Genomic DNA, 23,421 nt, shown 5'->3' on the forward strand with positions numbered 1-23,421 from the left:
GAGGATACAAGTCGATCCTTCGGAATACCAGGATATTATTATTCTTCTTTGACAGTGTAACTTTGCTTTTTCTTTCTTGATTTCTACTTGAATCTATACTACAAAATACCGTCTATATATCAAAACCTGCTGACCCTGATGGCGCCCATGGAACACATCCTCCGGTTTGCTGTAGCTGATGATGAAGACTCATCGTTTGTGCTTGTCCAGGCTATCCAGACTGGCGACTCTCTACTGGACCTCAAGCTGGTAGGGACGGAAGGTGTAGCGCCGTATATGGCTTATAGTATGTCGCTTAGCATTTTGTGGGAGGCTTGGTTCGGATTTTGAATATGACTCTCAAATGTTGAACATTGTTGACCTGACCTTGCCATAGTACAGAGCGCCCATATTTCAGGTCTCAAGTCCAAGAAAGCCTCAGTTCCAGATACTGAGTGGGAGGCTATTCTTAAAGACGTTTTCACTCAAGAGCCAGTCAAAGATGTCCAAGTTTTTGCCCAAGTCAACTCGGAATCATCGATACACTTGATCATCCGACGGAGTATCCAGGGGTATTCGGTAAGACAGTCCTGGTATACATGATGATCTTGTTAGGAAACACGTAACTAACAATATGACAGAGCCGTCTAGGCACTATTGTCCTTGCTCACAGTCCTGACCAGGAACTTGAGCTAATGGAATGGTGCAGTAAAGCCTCTCAAGCGTCTGCTTCTACCAAAGAAGCTCTAGCATCTCGCAGACACCAAATAGCAGAGCTGGAAAAGACCATCGGCCATCTCAAAAACCAACTGTCCGAGCTGATGGACGCGCGGACACATGATGAGGGGGTTTTGCTGCGAAAGTTTCGGGACTTACTAAACGAGAAGAAGCTCAAAATCCGGCAGCAACAGTTGATTATCGCCGAGTCTGCTGCTGCTGCTGCTACTTCTATCGCCACAAAAACGCCAGAAAAAACAGAAAAAACCAAGGACGTTGCAGATGCGAGTGGCGACGAAGAAACAACCAGCCGACTGACACGAAGTATGCGGGGTCGAGGTAGGGCAAGAGGAAGAGGTGCTCGTGCCCCGCAGCAGTCTCGTCCACAGAAGCGAAAAGCACCTGGAAGTCGAGGAAGCCAGAGTAGCTCCGACTCCGAGAGCGATAGTGGATTCGAGCGGATGAACGCAGGCAGAGCGGCAGTAGTAAAGCCGGAGCATGACAGCGAACAGGATACAACTGAAGGGGAGGCTGGCGATGTAACTGCTAGTGATACTGGAGATGAGGATGACAATAGAACCGAAAACAGCGAGCCACCCCGTCAACGAGCTACAAGAAGCAAAATTGCCCAGGCGGGTAAAGACAATGCGATCACAGAATCACAGGCAGCCAAGGGGGCAGCCTGTGATTCAGATGGACAAGAAGATGAAGAGGTAGCCGAGCCTCCACCAGCTCGTGTGCTGCCGTTCTCAACACGCGGAAAGAAACAACTGACCGAAACATTGTCACCAGTTGCTGGTGAAGAGACTACGGCTGACGAGGACGAACTGTAAGACGTGAATTAAATGTTGGATATACTGCATCTACTCTCTAAATTTACCGGTGATCATCATTTGCAATCTTGTTTCTCCACCACACACGGTAATGCACAGTCTCTCCAGCTTTGTTAATCTCGCTGATTTCATTCTCCGTCAGCTTAAACCTAGGCAAGTCCTCTAAAAGACTCTCTAGCCGTTCTTTACGCTTCGACGTCGTGATGGGAAGCACTCCCTGATCTAAGACCCAGCGTAAACCAATTGCTGAATCACTCACATTGTACTTGCCTGCCAGTCTTTGCCATATGAGCTTGACAGCATTGCCACCCGGGATCTCGTGAGTGAGGGGGGTCAGCGGGGCGTATGCCTGGGTCAGTATCCCATGCTTACGGTGAAACTCGAGCAGATTGCCATGTTGCAAATGTGGGTGAAACTCAATTTGGTTGACAGCTGGGGGGATACGGGCAGTGGCCAGCACGGGCTCGAGATGCGATTGCAGGTAATTTGACACGCCAATGGAGCGGGTAAGCCCGGCATCGTGCAGGGCCTCCAGCTCGGCCCAGCGCGTCTGCAGAATCTTTGGATCGTCATTGGCCGCGAATGGCTGATGAATTAGGTACAGATCAACATAGTCGAGGCCGAGTTTCTGTAGTGACTTGCGTAGAAATTGCTCGGCAGGTGCTGGATCCTCGGCGAAGAGTTTGGTGGTGACATAGAATTGTGAGCGAGGCAGGCCTGAGTTGCGGATTGCCTTGCCGAGTTCCTCCTCGTTACCGTAAACTGTACATCTGTGTTATTGGGGAGCCACGGGGAAGACAGGTTAAGGCGAAATTTGGGGTTGGGATTCCTACCCTCAGCTCCATCTAGGTGTAGGATGCCGGTCTTTATGGCTGTCACTGTCGCATTGACTGTTGCCTCATCTAGATCGCCGGGCGCGGACTTGAAATTGGCAGTGCCGAGGCCATAGCCAAGCTAGAGGCGTTTGTTAGTAGCAATGCAATGGGCGGAAGACTAGGGAAGGGAGAAGGAAAGGAGGAGGAGGAGGAGAAGAAGAGAGAGAAGAAGGGAGGAATATTTACAGCAGGGATAGAGAGGCCGTTGTTGAGCTTGAAAGGCGGGAGAGACATTGCGAAGGTGAGAGGACTGGGATATAAAAAGATGTGTGCGAGAAGAAGTAAGAGGGACTTGTTTGATATGGGGTCATTGATGCCTTTTATAGTTCTACTTTGATGGTGCAATGGAAATGACGCAACATGATTTATAAACACGTGATTGTGTAAAATGAGGTGCTATGGAGTAGACAGCTAAGAGACGGATGTTGGATGCCATAATACGGACGCAAGTACGTTGCCCGCTTACAAATGGTGCCCGTCTTCTGGATTAGTCATCATCCAAGCCAACCCACTTGCTGCTTTGAGGTACGTGAGAATGTCAAAATTGGAGTTTAGATAATTTTTCATATGTTTCCTCTTACTTTTGCAAAACCACCAAGCCTGCAGTTCTTTGCTTAGTTTATACCATAGACGCATAGTAAGCTTTTCTCTTTCTTTATATATATCTATGCCCATGCAGGCCCTCCTCTATCACAGGCCGTCTGCTTCTCGCCGAGCTCTTAGAATAACCCTAACCCCACTTCACTTCATGACGACATCCCCTTTGCACTCGCAGCTCACTTCTCGAGCACGACTACTTTCGATTGGTGAACTGCCAAAAAGCTGGACTTTTACATCTAAGCTGCCTGCAGACCCAAAGTTTCCCTCTCCACAAGCCTCATATGAGACGCCTCGCCACCACATTACTCCACGGCCAGTCCACGAGTCTCTGTTTAGCTACGTGCGCCTTGAGCCAGCAGAGAGCCCCGAGTTGCTTGCTGTCAGTCCAGCAGCCTTGGAAACATTGAGCATTGCACCAGAAAGCGTAGCGTCGCTTGAGTTTCTCAACACCGTTAGCGGAAATCTCCTGCACGGATGGGACGATAAGTCTGTATTAGATGGAACAGCTGGCAGCACATCAAATACAGCCAATACGCAGTACCCATGGGCCCAGTGCTATGGAGGCTTCCAGTTTGGGTCTTGGGCCGGCCAGCTGGGAGATGGGCGGGCTATCTCGCTCTTTGAAACTACGAGCCCGGTGACCAGCCAACGCTACGAGCTGCAGCTTAAGGGTGCTGGGCTAACCCCATACTCGCGCTTTGCCGATGGAAAAGCTGTGCTGCGTTCAAGTATCCGCGAGTTCCTTGCTAGCGAAGCCCTGCACGCACTAGGCATTGCAACTACACGTGCCCTGTCGTTGACTAAGCTGCCACATGCTAGCGCTGCGCGAGAGACTATCGAGCCGTGTGCTATTGTGTTGCGCTTTGCGCCTAGCTGGATCCGCATCGGAACGTTTGACCTTCCTCGCGTACGTCAGGACTACGCAACTGTGCGTTTACTGGCCGAGTACGTTGCTGAGGAAGTATATGGCGGCTGGAAAGCCCTACCAGGGAGGTTGGCAGAGACAGAGGCGCCGAGCTCAGCACCACTGGAAGAGCCACGTTTGGGGGTGGCGGCAGAGGAGACTGAGGGATCTGAGTCGCTGGCGCAGGAGAACCGCTTTGCCCGGCTTTATCGTGCAATAGTGCGACGGAATGCTGCAGGCTGTGCGTCGTGGATGGTGTACGGTTTTATGAACGGGGTACTCAACACGGACAACACCTCAGTGCTGGGCTTGAGCATGGACTACGGCCCATTTGCTTTTATGGATGTCTTTGACCCGCTGTATACTCCAAACCACGACGATATAACGCTGCGTTACAGCTATCGCAATCAGCCGACTATAATATGGTGGAACCTAGTACGGTTGGGTGAGGATTTGGCACCGCTTATTGGCGCTGGTGACAAGGTTGATCAAATAAACCTCCGCACGCATGACGACCTGCTTAAGCACCAGAAGGACATAGTTCCGCGAGCCGAGGCACTCATTGGCCAGGCTGGCGAGGAATACAAGGCTGTATTTACCGCCGAGTACCGAAGGTTAATGCTTCGCCGCCTCGGGCTGCGCGACTCATTGACCCATGCTGATGCCGACATCGCTAAATTCTTGCCGGATATGCTTGATATATTGGCCGCGTGCAAGCTAGACTTCCACCAGTTTTTCCGCACCTTGAGCACCACACCGCTTTCTGCATTTGTGAGTGAGACCCAGAACGAAGCTGACACTATGAGTGTGGCGCCAGAAACTGCTTCGCGTTTATTCAATGTTGCTGCGTTGGTCCCCGAAGATGCTCGCATAAAGCTAGCTGAGTGGCTCAGCCAATGGGGCACACGAGTTGCAGCTGAATGGCCAACAGTGGCGGACATCGAACGCCAGCAGACGATGAAAAAAGTCAATCCCAACTTTGTTCTACGTAGCTGGATCCTAACGGAGATTATCGACCGTGTACAAAAGGATAGTGATACGGATGTGCTACGTCGGGCCATGCATATGGCCTTGCATCCATTTGAAGACGAGTGGACGGGCAGGATTTTTGATGGACAGGTATATCAGGGAGATAAGGCTGAGGAAGAGAGATGGACGGGCCTGGTGCCGGAAACTAAGGTTGGGATGCAATGTAGTTGCAGCTCGTGATTTTTACTGTGACTGTGATGGCGGTATGTGATTTGCCCATTTTATAGTTAAAATTATGTACATTAAATGGCGTCATTAGGGCAGGTCGTTCAGTTACTTCCAGCTAATCAAGGCTGTTTTCCTTCTTTTTGGGTCTGGACCGTTTTGTTGCTGGTAAATGGAGCTATGGTTTGTAGTGACTCTGGCTGTTTAATAATCTGTTTGTCTGCAGTAACAACACCCCCACCCCTCATGATACCTCCCACCCCGGGCCTCTCCCCCTCACTCCACCTCCTACACCCTCACGTTCTCTATTGCCATGAACTTACGGGATATTGTTCTGCTTCCTGTTTTGTTATAGGCACTGACTGTGGCCCCAAAGGCAAAAAAAGAAAACGCAAAAAAAGACTTTAAAAACACAGGGAAAATAAAACAAGACCCCGAAGGAAAGGAAAGAAAAAAAGCAAAACACTGCAAGCTCGGTCCGCTAACTCCGAAGCTGCGACTCTCTCGTCCCGTTGCTGTTGTTAAGGTTTGTCTAATTGTCTTTTGCCCTTACACACCGTAGGCAACCTGGCCATCAGGCTTATCCTCGTCCATGCCTGGAGCCATGAAGTTGGTCTTGTTGTTGCCCGTAGCCTTGGCAGCTGAGCAACGAGCCATGGTAGGAGAACTGTAGAAAAAAAGGCAGGTAAAGTTAGTGAGAAAAAGGATACATATGAACAGAAATTAAGACGAAAACTCACCTCCGAGAAATCACATCGGTAAAGTAAAAGTTTTCAATGACCTTGGTCAACGGTGCGCCACTAGCCGAAGCGCCACGGTTGCCGTCAACAAGCTGCACTTTGCCCAACTCACTAACAGACGTTGGTTCCACAACATCGTACGACACAAGTGCTGGGCTGATCTCTGCCATACGCTCGCGCAGAACTGCCAGGTCATCGTAAGGCAGCGGAGAGCCGAGGAACTCAGATGCTGCACGGATAATCTTCCAATCCGTACGTGAGCCTCCGGGTAGTGAAACGGCTGCACGCGTCATCTGAACGCGACCCTCGGTGTTGACGTAGGTGCCCGACTTCTCAGTGTAAGCAGCGCCGGGAAGAACCACATCAGCAATCTGTGCGCCGCGATCGCCATGGTGGCCTTGGTACACAACAAATGCATCCTTGGGGATATCGGCGTCAGCAAATTCATCAGCACCCAATAGCCAGACAAACTTGGGCTTGGTCTGGGCAACCTCGGCTGACGGAGGCACAAAGCCAACCTCGTAGGCGCCAGCACGAGACGCTTCGCGTTGGAGAACATTGTAGCCATTCCACTCAGGAGTGTTGAAAACAGAGGCATTCTTCTCAGTAAACTGGCCAATGGTCTCGTAAAAGGCCTTGGAATCAGCATGATCCGTAACACCTGATCCAACAATGATCATAGGTCGCTTGGCTTGGGCCAGCTTCTTGCCAAAGCTACCCGAGAGAGCCTTCTTTAGGGCGGCGTGGTCCGCGCCAAGGTGATCAAATCCAAAGGTTGAATTCCAGGCCTCGCCGACAACACCAATCTCCAAATCCGATCGGAGCCACTGCTTGCGAATGCGAGCGTTGAGCACAGCCGCCTCGTGGCGAGGGTTGCTGCCAACAATCAAAATTACGTCAGCCTCATCAATGCCAGCAATAGTCGAGTTGAAGCTGTAGTTGGACCGCACATCGACACCATGGGCCACCGGCTTGCGACCAGCCTCGACATCAAGGGCAAGATTTTCAGAGCCCAACTTATTAGCTAGATCCTTCATGGCAACAAGGGATTCTACCTCAGTCAGGGCACCGGCAATCGCCTTGAACTCGTTCCCCTTAGGAGCCAGCTGCTGGTAGGCGACAGAGATCTCTGTCAGAGCCTGGGCCCAGTCAGCGGGCTCAAACTTGCCACCACGACGCAGCAAAGGCATGGTCAGACGCTGGGTGCGGAGACCATCGCAGGCAAAGCGTGTTTTGTCGTCGATCCACTCTTCGTTGATATCCTCATTGAGGCGGGGCAACACACGCATGACCTCGAGGCCACGGGTGTCAATACGCACATTGCAGCCCAGGCCGTCGTGGACGTCAATTGATTCGGTGTGTTTGAGTTCCCAAGGGCGGGCCTTGAATGCGTAGGGCTTAGAGGTCAGGGCACCCACAGGGCAGAGATCAATAACGTTGCCAGACATTTCCGAGTCTAGTGTCTTTTCGAGATACGTTCCAATCTGGATGTCATTTCCGCGGCCAAATGATCCCATTTCGGGTGCACCAGCAATATCGTTGGCAAAGCGCACACAGCGAGTGCAGTGAATGCAGCGGTTCATTGACGTCTTGATCAAGGGGCCAATGTTCTTATCCTCGACAGCACGCTTGCCTGCAATCTCATGGAAGCGGCCGCGGTCGCCTCCGTATCGCATGCTCTGGTCTTGGAGATCACATTCACCACCTTGGTCACAAATTGGGCAGTCGAGGGGATGGTTTGCCAGTAGGAATTCCATAATACCTTCGCGGGCTTTGTGCGTGAGCGGCGAGTTGGTCTTGACGACCATTCCCGGTGCAACAGGCCAGGCACAGGACGCTATGGGCTTCGGAGCGCGTTCGACTTCGACAAGGCACATACGGCAATTACCAGCAATAGCAAGCTTCCTGTTGAATTGTTAGATCATCTCATGTCTGGTGTGTATGCGTGTCTGTTCCCGTTTTTGTCTGTCTACGTGGGTTTTCTTTCTAGAGGGGCCGAGACTGTCTAGTCAGAAAATTACAACATAGGCTTGGACACTGTCTGGGGCCGGAGAAGTCGAGATGGGGTTTCTTACTCGTGATAGCAGTATCTAATGCAAAATGTTAGCCCAAGTTTTCATGTCCCAGTCCACATAAGGCCCATTGGGCCCAGTGGAGCCCGTCAGGTACTCCACTAAGCTGCTACATACCTAGGTACGGTGGCTCCGGCCTTTTCACAGGCCTGTATCAATGAAGAGCCGGCTGATTCGAGGTCATGTTAATATGCTGATCTGCCTGAGTTTCGGAAGCTAGGACAATAGTGACAGCCAGCAATGCTGTCTAATAACTGGCCTTACCTTCAATAGAAACCTTTTTGCCGTCTAGAGTTTTGCGTAGTATTAGCTCAGCTTGTTCGTGATCTCTAGTTTGGACAGGAAATCACCTACCGATAGTCAGCTCAACCTCTTGCGGACGCTGGGCCGTGCCGGAAAAGGCTCTTGAAGCCGCCCGTGTCGCCGTTAGACCCGATGTCCGCAAAGCAGACCGAGCAAGTGTTTGCCGCAACATGATGAACGCGAGATAGAGGGAGAGTTGAAGAGAATAAAAGAGAGAAGCCTCGACCAATGAAAGGCCGAGAAAATCAAACAATAAAATCGGCCAAGGTAAAAGAAGATAAAGGCCAAGCCGGCAATGTGTACAGACAATTTGGCTTGCCGCCTGCTTTGTCACTTATTCAGTCGTGGATCGTCGTGGTCAAGAGGGGGCGATTGTGAGTGTTGATCGAGACTTTTTTGACTGTGGGCTTCTCGCTGGCTTCAATGCTAGAACGGGTCAAGGGATTCCTCCAAAGAGAAGCCCACTTTAGCTTAACAAGCCCGCTCAATTATGGGGTCACTGATTGGCTGGCCCCGACCTTCTCCTACTCTTTGCCTCAGGCCACCAAGCTTTATTCTCTTGTCTTGACTACTGTATGCAGCTGTAGGACAGCTGGCAATACCTCCACTCCCTTCTTTTTTTAATCGCCCCACTTCTAGTGATCTCTGAAAATCTATATCTTGGCCCGTAGCGACTCTCTTTTGCTTTTCATTTTTTTACTTTTCCTCCTCATTGTACCACGGCGACTTATTGTGGGAGTGCTTGCAGCGGATTGATGACGGCTCTTTTCTGAGCCTGAAACTACCGTTAACTCAAGTCCTCCTCTATCTTGTAGCCAAGAGGAAGGAAACAGACTCCGTTTATGGATGCAGGGGAGACGATCTTTTAACAGAGCAACTCAATGACCCTCGCCTCTTACCGGCGGTAGTTACAAATTATCACCAACACTACGATGGTAAAATGTAGTTTGGCAACAGAAACACTACAACCCTATTCTTTGCATCTATCAATTTGTATTCACAAGTAAAGACTAAATGGACCATGCTATCGATTCACGAAATACCATCTCCTGTATCGTCTCGTCTCAAGGTCACGTCTTCCTCATCTCCGTGTCTGATCTTCTGTCTTTTTATCACATGACCATTAGACATATCCTCAAGCTGGGCATCTGCCAGACAGGATTGCCATTCCTCTCTAGATTCTTTTGCATGTTCTCGGAAGCCCTTGAGTTGACTCAGTGTCTTCTCTGCTAGGATCAACACCGTCTTGGTGCCCTTTTCGCGTAGACTCACGTTGTCGTCCAGCTTCATCTCCACATTAGGCACAATGATAACATTACGCGTAGTTTTCCCATGAATGGGCTTTGCGCGCAATGATTTGGCAACTGTAATGGACTCGGCTTCCGTAAGACCCGTCGTAGGCGCTGACAACTCGGGACTGTTGATCTCGTACTCCTTTGTAGCTCGCATAACAAGCTTGACATCGCGATGTGCCATATTTATCATATTGCCTCGTACCAAGTCCGTGTAGCGGTCTAGCTTGTCTATGCTAGCCTGGATATAGCTAACTTTGTTCGAAAATACATCAATTGGCGCTGTGAGATCTTCGGTGATAGGAGTGAAGATGCTAGACGACATGGACGTCAAATCTGGGTTCCGCCGCAATGGTGCAGGGAGCAACTCTATTGGGACTGGAGCTGGAGCTGAAGCTGCAGCCGGGGCTGGAGCTGATGTAGATTCCATCGGGGCTGGTGTGGTGCTGGTCATGGGTGATTGCTGATGTTTGTTCACTTGTTTGTTCATTAGGCACAGAAATCTATATTTTAGGGGAAATTTTTTCGCAACAACCAGCAGCTTGCTAAACAAGGAAGTTGGTCTTGGACATAGGGGCCTTGCCCCCTAAACCCTAGAAGCCGATCCTGCCTGTGGTTGATGCATGGCCTTGAGACGGCTTGGTTGATATGGCTGGTCATACTGAGTAAGATTTTATGAGTAAAAATGTGACATTATTTCAAATCAGTTAACAAGTATGCAGATGGCCGGCTCACTTGAACCCCCAAAATTGTCCTGTATATCCTAGAAAACGAAGGGTGGGAGAACTTGAGCTCTGCTGGAGGTCTCTAGCTTCGGCCCACCATCTCTACGTTTATATTGTGCCGTTTCACCGTGATGGTATAATCTTCCTTACATACTCTCTAGCTAGGCGCAGTACGCCTCTAACCAAGTCCTCTAACCGTCTGTCTTGTCTCCGGCGCATCCAGAGTAACACCACACACAAAACAACAACGTCCATGGCAATGTGTTTTGCAACAGCCCAGACGGCCCACTCGACCCACGCTCGCAACGTCATACCTTGGCGAGCCCGCCACTCGTGTGCTGTTGAGATTTGCTCGCGCAGGGCTACAATTTCCGTTGATAGTTTGACTAGTGCCTTTTCTACACGACGTGCCCAGCGGCCACTTAACACTGATATATCATCGCCATCGTCGTCGCCATAATCTAGTCCATCTTCGTATGCCAACTGCTGCTCAGACGCAAGATCTGCTTCGTCGACTTCGCTCATAGGGCGCAGTACTTTGAGCGGACTTGGCTCGGTTGGCTCCATCATGGCAGTGTTGCCGTGTCGTATTGCTGGTCGTGTTTGGTGGGCATGTTGGCTGTCGGCGTAGGGGGAGGAATCAGAAATACTTGGGGTATTGTTCTTTACTTGATCCCACACAAATTCGAGTTCTGAAACGAGTTCTTTTCCGGAGCTAAAGATATATAGAGGCATTAGTAGACAGCTTCTTGTTCATGAAAAATTAATTTGAAGCTATGACCTACGGCGTTGTCGCATATCGGCTGAGAATTTCAACCAGGGCCTCGACATATTTCCTCTTGGCCTCTGTCCGTGATAGCGACCGGTGTGAATTCCATGAATCCCACTTTGCTTGCTCGCGCTTTAAGTCATCTTCGGTGATGCCCACCGCTCGACTTGGCCGCTCCATAACTCCATCCACATCACCCTCCATCGCCTGTTTGTAGAGCCCATAGAGACGCAGTCGGTCGCTAACGGGCGGCTTTGTTGATCCCGTCTTGGGCATCTGCTTAAGGGCACTAAGCGCATGAACAAAAACTCGGTCTGAAGAGGTGGGATGCAGGCAGGGGTTAGCTAAGCCATGTGACGCTATGGAGCATCAAGCAAAGGATTTCCGGAAATGATGAACATAGACATAAGGGCGCCGTAGTCAATAATAAGTAGCAAACATACCCATAGAATCGGCCATTGTGACCGATGTGATGCGCTGTGATGGAGGAGAGATGGGTAATGTAGTATTGTATCCTGACTCGTATGCGACTGTTGGTGTTGGGTCGAACTTGATAAGCGTAGATTGGTACGATAGTTCTGGCTTTACCTAGCTAAGTAAACAGGCAGATGGTGCGATAATGAAGAAAAGAGAGTAGGCAAATAAGCACTGTTGCAATGACACCTCTGGCAATATGGAGTCTTAGGTAGACTATGATTGACGCGACTGTATTGTAGGTATGATGGCATATGATGTGCCCCGAGGAAAGGCGCACAAAAAGCACTATTCTGTATGTATGCGGATCAGAGAGAGATAGAGAAAGCGTGGACTGTCTTGTTCCTCTTTTGGTGGGCGTTTTTGGAAATAGGCTGATGCTTGTGGTCGCACACTTTTTACGCTTAGTTTAGTGTTGCATATGTCGCGAATGTTTTTTTAGGACTTGCGGCTGGAATTAAAGAAAAACGATGAAATCAATGATTAAATGGGAGGGAAGCCCTTAGGAGACATCGACTTGCATTCCAGTATTTGCTGGCCAAGAAAAAAGAAAGGCAGCTTAGCCTTCCTTTCCGCATCGTCTTTAGCCCGCTCATTCTTTTTTGTCAAGGGGCGCATTTTGTTGCCTCTACTACTTTTCTTGCCGCGGTTCAAAGTTCACCAACAGCCGAGAAAAAGCACATGGGTGTAGAAAGGCACAGAAGGAGATATAAGTGGGGCTAGTGAACATAACTATAGCTTCACTAGATTAGGATAAGAACCGACGAATGGGATGATGCTTGATCCATAGCTTCCAGAAACTCTATGAAATGTGTATATTCATATACTATAGCTATGGCTATTTCACATTTGGTCATCGCCTTTTGCTATGTAGATTTAGTAATCTCTCACTCCGCACTTGCTTGCTCCGCCGTCTTCGTCGCTGCTGCTGTGTTTTGAGAAGTTCTTGCTTCAATAAACGCTCGTTTTTTAGCATGATACTGCTTCATCAGCTTGTTACTGTCTAATGCTTGCAGAGCCGCCTTTTGCCCAGCTTCTTTCTTGGAAAGCGCAGTGGCCATGCCAATCATCTTTTCCTTTTCGCCCCAGCCTGTTAAGAACAAGCCCACAGAGTACAGTGGTAGATTAGTGTCTCTGTCCTTCTTCTTACAGGCCATATCTCTGTACTCTAATAGCACTCCTGGAACTTGTATATGGTTGGCTAGCCGTGTCTTGGCCCCAAGCTTGGTATCCATCCCGCTCTCGCCAAGCTCCTGAGCACCGGTCCCGGTAGTCGACTTCCCAAGATCGCGCAACTGCTTGCCTAGAGTACGAGCCCAAAGTAGTTTGAGCCACTCGGAAACACGAGCTACGCCATACTCGGGACTAGAAAGAACCACAGCTGCGACAAACGCCTCAAACATATCACCTTGAACCTTGATAGTCTCCTTATCGCTGTCGGGGATATTTGACAGCTTGGCTCTCTGCCGCTCAGGGGGAACACGGGCATACTTTCCAAAACTATACTGGCGGAAATAGCCAGCTAATGTCGTGTTCTTGACTAAAGACTCGCGCAGTTGAGCACATCGCCCGGTGGGCAGAGAGCCAAACGTTTGGAAGATAAAGGCCGATGAAAGAGCATACAGATATGCGTCACCTAGCCATTCAAGCCGCTCGTAGGAAAGAAGCTTTCCATTGTTCGTAAAGGCTGAATGAGTGAAGGCTGCCGTTTTTAGTTCCTCGTCTACAACCGGCAAGGGGGGGATTTCTGAGTGGATATTGTCGCTAGTCCAGCCGGTAGTGAGATAGTACCACGGCGCCTCGATACCTTTTTTATGAGACTGTACTTCCGATGCCCCGGTCTTTGATGCTTCGGGATGAGCCCTAGCTTGAGCCATGATCAAAGGCTTAGTATTAAGTTGTGCTTCATTGGTGATAGGCTCTATATTTTTGGCGGGTGCTTCTTGTTCTATGGAAGATGGTGCTTCCTTGGCATCAGCTTCTTCCTTTCTCTGTACGATAGAAATTTGTTAGCATGCAAATCTAGAGAACCAACTTTTCTTTTCGCTGTTTCTGCATCTTCCACATACCGCGTTTCGACTTGCCTTGGAGCTATTTGCAAGACTTTGAAGTGCCGGCAGGAGTTTATAAGTGAGGTTTGCTAGCTGCTTCTCAAAGCGGCGTTTCTTTTCCGTGACACCTTTGAGTGCTTGAAGGCATTCTATCAACTCATCTGAATTATTCAATATCGCACTGATGGCGTCCTTCGACTCCTCCTTAGGGCGTTTGCTACAGTCTTGAATCTCTAGTTGCTCGTCTGCAAACTCTTCACGTGATCGTTTGGACATTGGAAGCAAGTAACGGGCTTTTGAGCCAGTCGCTAAGTGAGGTGAGGAGAGAAACTTAATGAAACAAATACAGGACGCGAATGTGAGCCAAGAACAGCTTGGCAAAATTTACCATTGTTTGACGCCTGCTGCCATTGCGACAGCGCCACATCTAATATGTGGCAGATTGGTGTGGCGCTGACTGCCCCACAATCAACATCCTCATTTTGTTGCCAAAGTTTCAACCAATTGATGGTAGAGTTGTGATGATGGATTGAATTGCTAGAACCCCTATAGATATGCTAAAATGAGTGTCCCACGGGCAAGACTGCTTCAGCTTATGAAGGTATACATTTTTCACTACTAATAACCCCATCTCCTGTTGATCTAATGCTAACCATTCCCAAGACACAATGCGACGTTTTTTCAACTACCTTTAATCCCGACGGTTTGCGTCTTGGTAACAAGGTTCTCCGCCAGCGCCTCCGTGGCCCTGCCCTCGCTGCCTACTATCCCCGGAAAGAGGCCACTATCAAGGATGTCCGCCGCATGTTTGGCCCCGATATCTACGCTTGGGACCAGAAGGAGTTGGATCGTCTTGAAAGTCTTGACCTGTATGCTTACCGTCTAGTTTTTCATATTCGAGTTGTTTGCTGACCTTTATTTCTAGCCTTCACGGTCGTGGAAAGGGAGCTCCTAAGAAGAAACGCGAGGCTCCTTGTATGTCAAAATACCCCCCATCAGATTTTTCTTTATGTTGCTAACTGTTCGTACAGCTACCGCCGATCTCAAGAAGAAGAGAAGATAGAGGTCTACTTGGACTGGCTTTGGAAGTCATTGGCTGTGATTGCTTGCACGCGAAACCTGTATACTATATGTGCAAATTTGATACAAATTTCTCTCCGGGCCTTTTTTTTCCCCTTCTGTCTACGTGTTTCTATGTTCCTCACATTAAAGGCAAAAAACTCTCAGCCAAGTAGTCTACCCAACAAGGTACTAATCTCAAAAAGATCACTGTGAGTCACCTATCCACAGTGATTTCCTCTCTCTTTGGGTAGTTCTAGTCAAGTCTTGTCCAACCGAGCCCAAAGAGGAACAGCAAACGGCCTGCAACATCCAAATTTGATCATACCTTCCCGGCAAGTAAAAATTTGCAGTCCACTACACACAGGGAGCCAACAGCACAGAATTGCCCAGAACCAGCAATCTATTTGATTCCATATGAAGCCCCTTCTAGGCTCTTTTGTATATTGTACCCCGAGGTCAAAGAGGGGTAGCACGGGGTAGGAAGGCACGCTTATTGATATTGCTCTTTGTAGCTCTTTATTTTGATGGGAAAGAATTTCAATTTTGACCTTCTTTCACTTTATATTAGTCAAGCTGCTTCGTTATTCTTCATACGAACTTCACAATGCCACCAGCGGTTTCCAAGTCGAAAGCCATGAAAGCCCAGCAGCACTTATTAGGACGCAAGTCTTTTTCGAAGCCTAGTCGTATCTCGAAACCACAAAAAGTAAGTCTTTCATCGTTTCATCTCCAGCTTGTGTTATTACCCCAACCACATCTCTTGCCAATTACAGATAGCCTCTATTCTTTCAGGAATACTCCAAACCTATGCTATCAAGACAAATGAAACTATCACATCATGTCATATCGACAGGACTGTTGCTCCAAAGCCTTGTTTTCAAACGCTACTTCCTCTGGAATATGTCCGTAGTGTTGAGCATTTCAGCGGAGACACCCTCTATGCTCAGGGCAAGTGCTCAAGATACTGAACTCAATGCGCCACTCTTTTTTCACCTATATCAGCCCAATTTCTGTCCCTAGCAAACCAATTGCTCACCAGATGGCGAAGCTAGCTTTAACCATGGCCAGACTACTCTAGACAACTGCTTCATTGAAGTAAATAACACTAGAGGTTGCCCCTTTAGAGGTCGCCGGTCTTGGAAGGAACGCGTCAAACAAACCAGAGGGCTGGAGACTGGCCAGCATTCACGGCAACCACCAGCCATGAATGGCAATTACAACCTTTTGACTAGCATTGTTTTTTTTTCACTACCCCTCGCTTTTTGTGCCTAGTATCTTTTTGTTTCTTCACCAAACTGCACTTCTGCTTCTTTTTCTTCACTTCTGTTATCCACTTCTCATCCAATTTTCACCACTGCAGGCAGGCCTGTTATCATCCTCTCCCTCCTTGCAAACATTTCGTAACGGGCTTGTTGCTGAAGACTTTTCCGCAATGTTTGCATACAACGCTCAGGGTCGGAACTCTTCCTCTGGTTCCCGTACTCTATCTGGATCATCTCCTCGGGGCCCTTCTGGCTCTAGATCCCCTGTTAGCCGGCACATGAATTGCATCTCCCGCCTTCAATCCCTTTCATTGAATGACTCTCGCGGAACTGCGGCAAAACAGACGCCCGTGAGACCTCCTTATCCTAACGTTCATGTGCTTGGTGGCAAGTAACTAATAGTCCTTTTTTTTTATTATAGAGCATCCCCGTGGCGCTACCTCACCCCCATCGCATTGACACACGTGTGGTAAGTTCTTTTTCTTTGCTCAATATAATGTATGTACTAATACTTCTTCTATTCATTATTGTCGGTACAGAATGACGGCCTTCGTAAACAAGCCGACAAGCACATGAACTCAACCGAATCTTCGGAGAAGGGAGTTGATCTTCTTTTGGCCAGGCTTTCAGAACAGGAAGATTTCATTATGAAACAGCATGAGCAATTTAACAACATCAACTCTGAGAATTCCGGGGGCCTGACTAACACTTCTGGTAATACTACCTCCGATGTTAGCCCGTCAAACTCCGGAAAAGGTATTCTAACTGAGGGCCATCACAACCAAGCCCTGGCACCTATCACGAACACCAAGCCCACCTCTCAGGATGAAGTAGCTCAGCTGCGGATCCAGCTTGCTGAAGCTCAGGCTGCTATTTCAAACATGCACCATCAACAAAACTATCAGCCTGTCCCCGTCACTATGCCCCCAATTTCTATTGATCACATTAGTGCCAGTGTTAACAATGGAATTGGAAATGGTATGGTCGGCAATATGGGTGTCAACTTTGCGGCCAAGCCCCCCACCTCGTCTGTTTCCTATATCTGGAACCCTCTTAATTCCGGCACCAACGGCTCTCCTGAACTTATTCATGGATACCCTACCCGGAATGACCCAGGTGACATATGGGCCCCTCATCCTGTCTATGACTCTAGCATAGACTCTGGCCCTCAGCCACTTGATGGAAACATGGGATGGCCTACTGCCCGGGCCTTTCATGAATACATTGGAGGTAACTCTGCTGCTACCTTTTCTGCACCTGTCGATCAGGTACCGCCTTCGTCATCCAATGAGCGCCTAACACCCGAGCTCGACATGTATCCTCGTCTCGGTCGTCGTAATGGCGGCAGTGGTACTGGTAGTGGTGGTAGCGGCGGTGTTAATGGTCGGTTTGAGTCACGTCAGTCACCTGCTCCCTTGAACAATGGCAGTATGTCTACTACGTATGACCAATTTATTAGTGGAAGTAGTAATGCTTATGGAGATGGGCCCAACACTGCTTTTAACTCAGAGACTGGCGCCCAATCCTCGTTTCCTTCTTATATCCCTCCTGGCGCCACTGATCTTAACCCATTCATAGGTGGCTCGGCTCCCCAGAGTCGTGTTGATGTGAGATCTTGCCCTATACACCCGCTTTTCTCTGTACCTCATTTTCCAGTGCTGACAAGATCTATAGAAACTTGTAGATGTTTCAAAATTTGGCCAGCCAGAACAGATTAACTACCGCCGTCTGCTCGATCGTAACGTCACTTGCAACTAGAAGTTCATCGTGGATAAGATCATTCAACAGAACGACCAACAGGCCTCAATCTTTTTACAGCAGAAGCTCAAGGTTGGCACAACCAGCCAGAAGTACGACATTGTTGAGGCTATCATTGAGCAGGCCTACTCTTTGATGGTCAATCGATTTGGCAACTTTTTAGTTCAACGCTGCTTTGAACATGGCACGCCCGAACAAGTGGTCAAAATTGCCCAGGCTATTCGTGGCCGGACCCTTAGTCTCTCTATGGATCCGTTCGGCTGCCATGTTGTTCAGAAGGCTTTCGATTGTGTACCTGAAGAATACAAGGCGATGATGGTCCGTGAGCTCTTGTGCCGAATTCCTGAGACCGTTATCCACCGGTATGCCTGCCATGTTTGGCAAAAGCTTTTTGAGCTACGCTGGACGGAAGCCCCTCCTCAGATCATGAGCTATGTCAATGATGCGCTCCATGGTATGTGGCATGAGGTGGCACTAGGAGAAACAGGCAGTTTAGTGGTCCAAAACATTTTTGAAAACTGTCTAGAAGAAGACAAGGTAATCAAATGCCCTAGGAAGTCTGTTTTTTGGTGAGATGAGATTCTACTGCTAACGACTATTATAGCGACCCTGCATCGAAGAAGTTCTCGGCAACATTGACATTGTAGCTCACGGACAATTTGGCAACTGGTGCATTCAACACATCTGTGAGCATGGCTCTGAAAGCGACAAAGCACGCGCTATTGACCACGTGATTCGTTGTGCTGCTGAATACAGTACCGATCAGTTTGCTTCCAAGGTTGTTGAAAAGTGCCTCAAAATCGGCGGCCCTGATTTCATTTCTCGTTACTTGGAACGTGTTTGCGAGGGCCGGCCTGATCGCCCCCGCATTCCATTGATTGATATTGCTGGTGACCAGTATGGAAACTACTTAATCCAGTACATCCTTTTGAACACCACCCAACAGTTCCGAGACGCGGTCGCGATTCACATCCGCAAGCACATGGTTTCCCTTCGCGGCTCCAAGTTTGGTTCTCGTGTAGGTATGATTTGCACCAATCCTGCCAGTGCTACCCGTCCTGGTCCTCCAATGGGTCCTTCGATCCACAGCAACCGCATGGGCGGAGGCCGCTACAGTGGCGCCGGATACCGCTAAACCGCGCAACTTTGAAGCAGCCTAACCTCATGTCGGTCATGATATTTCCTGATTGCTTTCTACTCACTTCAACTTATGCATATTTGGTTTTTTTTCGGCTTGACTTTCATTTTCTTATACTTTTTTTGTTTTTTTTTTTACTTTCTACGACTCTTAGACATCGCAACATCTTCCGAGCCAAATAACCCTTCTAAGGTTTTTGATCGTTCCGAACTATCTCTAAAGTACAACAACGACAGCATCATCTTGATAAACACTACCGTGTTATATACATGTTGTGGTATTCCAATCTGCTGTACCGTCATTTCGAGTCGTCTTAACACGCATCACTATGATATTTATCAATCCCGCATACCTACCAACCTAAATACGCTGATACAGCTTTAACCAGAAACATGAGCGGCCAAATTCAAGCACATATCAAAACATTAAATGAAACAAAATGCACCCAAAAAAAATTTAAAAAAGAAACAGGAAAGCTACAAAAAAATATAGTTTTCGGCCAGGAAGTCGGTGGGTAGAAGAGGGTGGTACCATTTATCGTCAGTTGAAAGTGTTTGGAAAAGGTTTTTTTTCTTCTTTACTTACAGCACATCAGATCTTATCTTGAATTGTGATAGTGTGCCTAGAGTAGTGAGGGGAGGGAAAGGTGAGGTCGAACATGAGATATATCCAAAAAGATATTGGTAAATGAGCCATGTTCAACCTATTAGGCGTTTATTAGGGGACCCCTACAGTTAGTTGTCATTCAAGGCTAGGCGAGACATTAAAAAAGCTAATTGAGAAGTCTGAAATAAATATGATTACAAAAAACGATGATTATTTTATATACAAATAGGCACCCTAACTTTTAAAGAAGCATATTTAAGTAAGAAAGAAATCTAGGGTTAAGTTGCACTATAAAATGGCGACACCCACCTTGAAATCCAATAAACCCAACTGATGTTTGTTTTAAACTGGGAAAACAAATATACACGAATTATTTGAAAACAGGAATATATACCATCCAAAATATGAATAAAACCCAGGACGCTATCACCGATAAGCCTACAGCCGGCGATGATCTGTTTATAGCTTTTGACTCCTACCCATGGAATCAAGACCCTCGGTTCGCGGTAAGCCCTTCAGATGCCCAGTCTCCTTTTCTTCCTGATACTTTAGTCCTATGCGGCTCAATCTTCTAACCTGCAAACAGGCTCTTGTTAAAAGCATGGCGTCTCGAGGAATGCCTATGACGACAGGACCAGCGATGCTCGTTGCGCGCACGGCGTTTGCGACAAAGTTCTTGGGACTAGCCGTAGACAAAGAAGCATACACAGCTTGGGCGCGGGGCAAGGGGCCGGAGAATGATATAGTAGATCAGCGTCTTGCCCAAGGCTTTGCGATGGTAGGAGGAGATGATAGCGACAATCAACACCAGAAAGCTGGGACTGGGACCGGGACTATAGCTACTGCGACTGCTGCTATTAACACTCTGGACTGGCAAGCTGCTGCGCCAAAGCTTGCAGCCGTTGTTGACAGGAGTAGTGAAAGCGCAGGTGATCCAAACGACATGGGAAATGGACAACCCCCAGCAAAATTCGCTGAGTTGCTCCGATTTATGCAGGAAGGCACGCCGATTCCTGGGGTACGGACGATTCCGAGCACGGTGGAACGGAGCGCAGTAGGTGATCTTTGCTTTTCTTCCTGCTCTCATCTAGGCTTTTGGTGATTTTCAACATCAACCCATCCTACATTGGCCCTTCCACCAACGTACTAACACAACACTTTTACCTCATCTAGAATATCAAGCCGTTTGGAGCTCGGACTGTGCCACGCAAGCCGTGGGAGCACGATGACCCCCAGAAAGTCCTAGTAGGCTCTGATGCCACCCTCACCTCTGTTGACTCCGAGTTTCCGTCATTAGAAGCTGAAAATCCGAAGGCATAAATGAGTAGTTATAGTAGAGAGGAATAAAGCACAACCAACAGAAGGGCTAGACGGTAAGGCACAGTAACATCGCACAGTAGAAAAGAAAGCAAACAAGCACGGGCAAATAGCAGTACATCACACTACAGGCTAATCCGAGCAATCACGCGCCTGCATAGATTGATAATTGTCAAATAACGGTTTTGCCTGCAACAATTGCATGCTTTCAAGGGATGGAAACTACCTCTTGCGCTCTTCGGCTGCTATTGTTATTCGTTCCCTGATCCTGATTGTGTATATACATTTATGGCCCTATAATAAATTCAATACCCCAAAAGACAACCGATAGCATTGAAGAGCCACCAACATGTTGCAAACTGTACCGAATCTACTGCCCCTACGACGCCGTAAATCACGATCACAGTTAAATACCCTGGAACAAGGATAATACGCTTAGGCTGCTGCGCCTATTTGTCTTTTTGCTCTCTATTTCCCCTCTCCCATTTGCCTCCCCGCCAGCCTTGATGCATAACGCATTTTCTCGCGCGGTGCGAAAGCTCCCCCAGCAATCTTTGTTGCTCAACCAGAGCTTCCAACAATTCAAAACCCAGACTAGCCTTGTCTACAACAGTGCAGCCAGTCTCACTTCGACCGCCCGGAATTTACACCCCCGTTCAGTAAAGCATAGAGCAACTAAGGCCAGTCTCGCTGGTATATCTAAAAGCAAGCCTTCATTTGGTACCAACCCCATTACTCCCACATCTCTCAACAGTAACGCCTCTCGCAACAATCTGCAATCCAACATGTACGGACGTCGTGTAAGCGTTGCCTTGGCATCAGTGCTGGTTGGCTATGGCGCATACTACTCTAGCCAGTCCGGTAACCAAACCGCGACAGCTTCTCTCGTGAACAAGGGCGCCACTAATGCAGCTCAAGCTGCTGGTGCTCTGCCTACTAGGCAAGTTCTAATTATTGGAGCCGACGAGCTTAGCACCGGCACCTTTGTAGGTGAAGGTCCCATTTCGAAAACTATTGGTGATAACACCCAGGCCGTCATTGAGATTCTCGATAGCGAGCAAACTGATGCAAAGCTTCGGAATCTGGAAGAGAGCTACCTAGTGAACCGTGGTGAGGGAGTTGTCCGCTATGATCTCGCACAAGTGCCCAGCAACAATCCCATCGAAGATGACCACGCCGAAAAGATCGTTAATGTCCCCGGTAAGCTCACCGAGACATCGGCTCCTAACAGCGACTGGATGTTCTGGGGCGTTTTTGATGGCCACAGGTAAGAAACAGCCTACTTCCATTATCCTTTCAAAAAAGAAGCAGAAAACGAAAAACAGTTTGTAAGCATTGTGAAAAATATCATATACTAACGTATATTATCTAGTGGATGGTCTACTTCTGCGAAGCTGCGTCAATCCCTTATCGTCACAGTCGCCCGCGAGTTGAACGCAACCTATTCTGCCGCCCCCGATTATAATCCCTCGGCCGAGTCCATTGATAAAGCTATCAAAGACGGCTTCTTGCTTCTTGATGATGAGATTGTCAACAAGAGTGTTGAAAAGGTTTTTGCCAAGGACTCCAAAGGTGTTGCCGCTGAGGTTTTGGCACCAGCCTTGTCGGGGTCTTGTGCCCTACTATCATTTTACGACAGTCGCACCGGAATGCTGCGTGTAGCTTGTACTGGCGATTCACGCGCTGTTCTAGGCCGCCGTAATCAAAAGGGTCTGTGGACTGCTACTGCTCTATCGGCCGACCAGACTGGAAGCAATCCTGATGAAGAGGCACGCTTGCGGAAAGAGCACCCCAATGAGCCTCGCGTCATCTATGCAGGCCGTGTCCTCGGTGGTCTTGAGCCTACCCGAGCTTTTGGGGATGCAAGCTACAAATGGACTTCTCAGACAATTTCTAAACTAAAAGAAAAGTTCTTCGCCCGTAGCTCACCTATGCTGAGCCGCACGCCTCCATATGTCACTGCTGAGCCCGTCGTCACTACTACCAAGGTGCAGCCGGAGAACGGCGACTTCATGGTCATGGCTACCGATGGTTTGTGGGAGATGCTGACCAATGAAGAGGTGGTTGGACTGGTCGGCAAGTGGATTGATGCAAATGGCCCTCCGGCCCCGGGTGCTGCCAAACCCGTTAGCGAGTCCATATGGAACAAGCTCGTTGGCAGGTCCAACGGTAAACTCCCAGTTGACAAGTCCGAAATCGAGACTGCTGCTGATGGAAGCAAGACACCGGTTCGTGTAGCGCAGTGGAACATGGCTTCTGATGACAGCCGCTTTGTCGTGCAAGACAAGAACGTAGCTACGCATCTGCTACGCAATGCACTTGGTGGGAAGAACGCCGAGCAGGTCTCGGCACTCTTGACTTTACCAGCACCGTTCTCACGCCGCTACAGAGATGACGTCACAGTACAGGTGGTGTTTTTCGGCAATGGGCCCCAAGGCCAGAACACGATGGGTGAAGTCGTCTTGAACGTCGAAGCAAGTCGGCCGATGAAAGAAGATGCCAATCCTAAGCTTTGAGTCAGCAGTAACCAGAGAGGGCTTGAGAGAAAGATAGATTTCCACATGGCAATATAGCTTGTCCTATTTGGTGTATGGGGTTTTCGTTTGTATAATTCTACCATAATAGACCACGATCTGGCGGTCTGATCAATATCTCATATACCATGATTTTTCATTGTTTCTTGTCTACGGCATGGGCCTTAACTTCTGATTTTTCAGTCTAAGTAAACTTAAGGAAGGAGCAAAGCAAAG

At 48.6% G+C, this 23,421-nt stretch overlaps 9 protein-coding genes across 9 annotated transcripts; 6 read left to right on the top strand and 3 right to left on the bottom strand.

Annotated features, from left to right (window-relative positions):
- Window positions 1–147: 147 nt before the first annotated feature.
- HOO65_020762 (uncharacterized protein) lies at window positions 148–1,529 on the top strand (the record flags this gene model as incomplete). Its single annotated transcript, XM_071006780.1, has 3 exons — window positions 148–286; window positions 377–558; window positions 621–1,529. 3 exons carry the CDS (start codon window positions 148–150, stop codon window positions 1,527–1,529), a joined length of 1,230 nt encoding a protein of 409 aa, XP_070861400.1.
- A 43-nt stretch (window positions 1,530–1,572) lies between these two features.
- HOO65_020763 (NAD/NADP-dependent indole-3-acetaldehyde reductase) lies at window positions 1,573–2,638 on the bottom strand (the record flags this gene model as incomplete). The annotated part of the gene is made up of 3 exons (XM_071006905.1): window positions 1,573–2,291; window positions 2,363–2,483; window positions 2,591–2,638. The coding sequence occupies 3 exons, from the start codon at window positions 2,636–2,638 to the stop codon at window positions 1,573–1,575; spliced, it is 888 nt and encodes a 295-aa protein (XP_070861401.1).
- A 514-nt stretch (window positions 2,639–3,152) lies between these two features.
- On the top strand, window positions 3,153–5,117 carry HOO65_020764 (UPF0061 protein FMP40; the record flags this gene model as incomplete). Its single annotated transcript, XM_071000152.1, has 1 exon — window positions 3,153–5,117. One exon carries the CDS (start codon window positions 3,153–3,155, stop codon window positions 5,115–5,117), a length of 1,965 nt encoding a protein of 654 aa, XP_070861402.1.
- A 534-nt stretch (window positions 5,118–5,651) lies between these two features.
- Window positions 5,652–8,389, bottom strand: HOO65_020765 (NADH-ubiquinone oxidoreductase 78 kDa subunit; the record flags this gene model as incomplete). Its single annotated transcript, XM_071006444.1, has 5 exons — window positions 5,652–5,769; window positions 5,843–7,747; window positions 8,032–8,083; window positions 8,179–8,202; window positions 8,269–8,389. 5 exons carry the CDS (start codon window positions 8,387–8,389, stop codon window positions 5,652–5,654), a joined length of 2,220 nt encoding a protein of 739 aa, XP_070861403.1.
- Window positions 8,390–9,249: 860 nt separating this feature from the next.
- On the bottom strand, window positions 9,250–13,804 carry HOO65_020766 (Ribonuclease 3; the record flags this gene model as incomplete). The annotated part of the gene is made up of 8 exons (XM_071006283.1): window positions 9,250–9,972; window positions 10,466–10,949; window positions 11,020–11,362; window positions 11,447–11,591; window positions 12,243–12,279; window positions 12,369–12,567; window positions 12,628–13,468; window positions 13,547–13,804. The coding sequence occupies 8 exons, from the start codon at window positions 13,802–13,804 to the stop codon at window positions 9,250–9,252; spliced, it is 3,030 nt and encodes a 1,009-aa protein (XP_070861404.1).
- A 286-nt stretch (window positions 13,805–14,090) lies between these two features.
- On the top strand, window positions 14,091–14,591 carry HOO65_020767 (mitochondrial 37S ribosomal protein mS33; the record flags this gene model as incomplete). The annotated part of the gene is made up of 4 exons (XM_071007088.1): window positions 14,091–14,129; window positions 14,192–14,397; window positions 14,454–14,503; window positions 14,560–14,591. The coding sequence occupies 4 exons, from the start codon at window positions 14,091–14,093 to the stop codon at window positions 14,589–14,591; spliced, it is 327 nt and encodes a 108-aa protein (XP_070861405.1).
- Window positions 14,592–16,499: 1,908 nt separating this feature from the next.
- Window positions 16,500–18,745, top strand: HOO65_020768 (Pumilio-family RNA binding repeat protein; the record flags this gene model as incomplete). The annotated part of the gene is made up of 3 exons (XM_071006527.1): window positions 16,500–17,459; window positions 17,611–18,147; window positions 18,215–18,745. The coding sequence occupies 3 exons, from the start codon at window positions 16,500–16,502 to the stop codon at window positions 18,743–18,745; spliced, it is 2,028 nt and encodes a 675-aa protein (XP_070861406.1).
- A 1,013-nt stretch (window positions 18,746–19,758) lies between these two features.
- HOO65_020769 (uncharacterized protein) lies at window positions 19,759–20,674 on the top strand (the record flags this gene model as incomplete). The annotated part of the gene is made up of 3 exons (XM_071006976.1): window positions 19,759–19,860; window positions 19,941–20,372; window positions 20,528–20,674. The coding sequence occupies 3 exons, from the start codon at window positions 19,759–19,761 to the stop codon at window positions 20,672–20,674; spliced, it is 681 nt and encodes a 226-aa protein (XP_070861407.1).
- Window positions 20,675–21,177: 503 nt separating this feature from the next.
- On the top strand, window positions 21,178–23,187 carry HOO65_020770 (protein phosphatase 2C; the record flags this gene model as incomplete). Its single annotated transcript, XM_071006581.1, has 2 exons — window positions 21,178–21,938; window positions 22,044–23,187. The coding sequence occupies 2 exons, from the start codon at window positions 21,178–21,180 to the stop codon at window positions 23,185–23,187; spliced, it is 1,905 nt and encodes a 634-aa protein (XP_070861408.1).
- Window positions 23,188–23,421: the final 234 nt, after the last annotated feature.

The sequence above is a fragment of the Ceratocystis lukuohia genome, assembly GCF_044167205.1.
Source record: "Ceratocystis lukuohia strain C4212 chromosome Unknown Supercontig2_pilon, whole genome shotgun sequence".
In the NCBI taxonomy this organism is placed as follows: Eukaryota; Fungi; Ascomycota; class Sordariomycetes; order Microascales; family Ceratocystidaceae; genus Ceratocystis; species Ceratocystis lukuohia.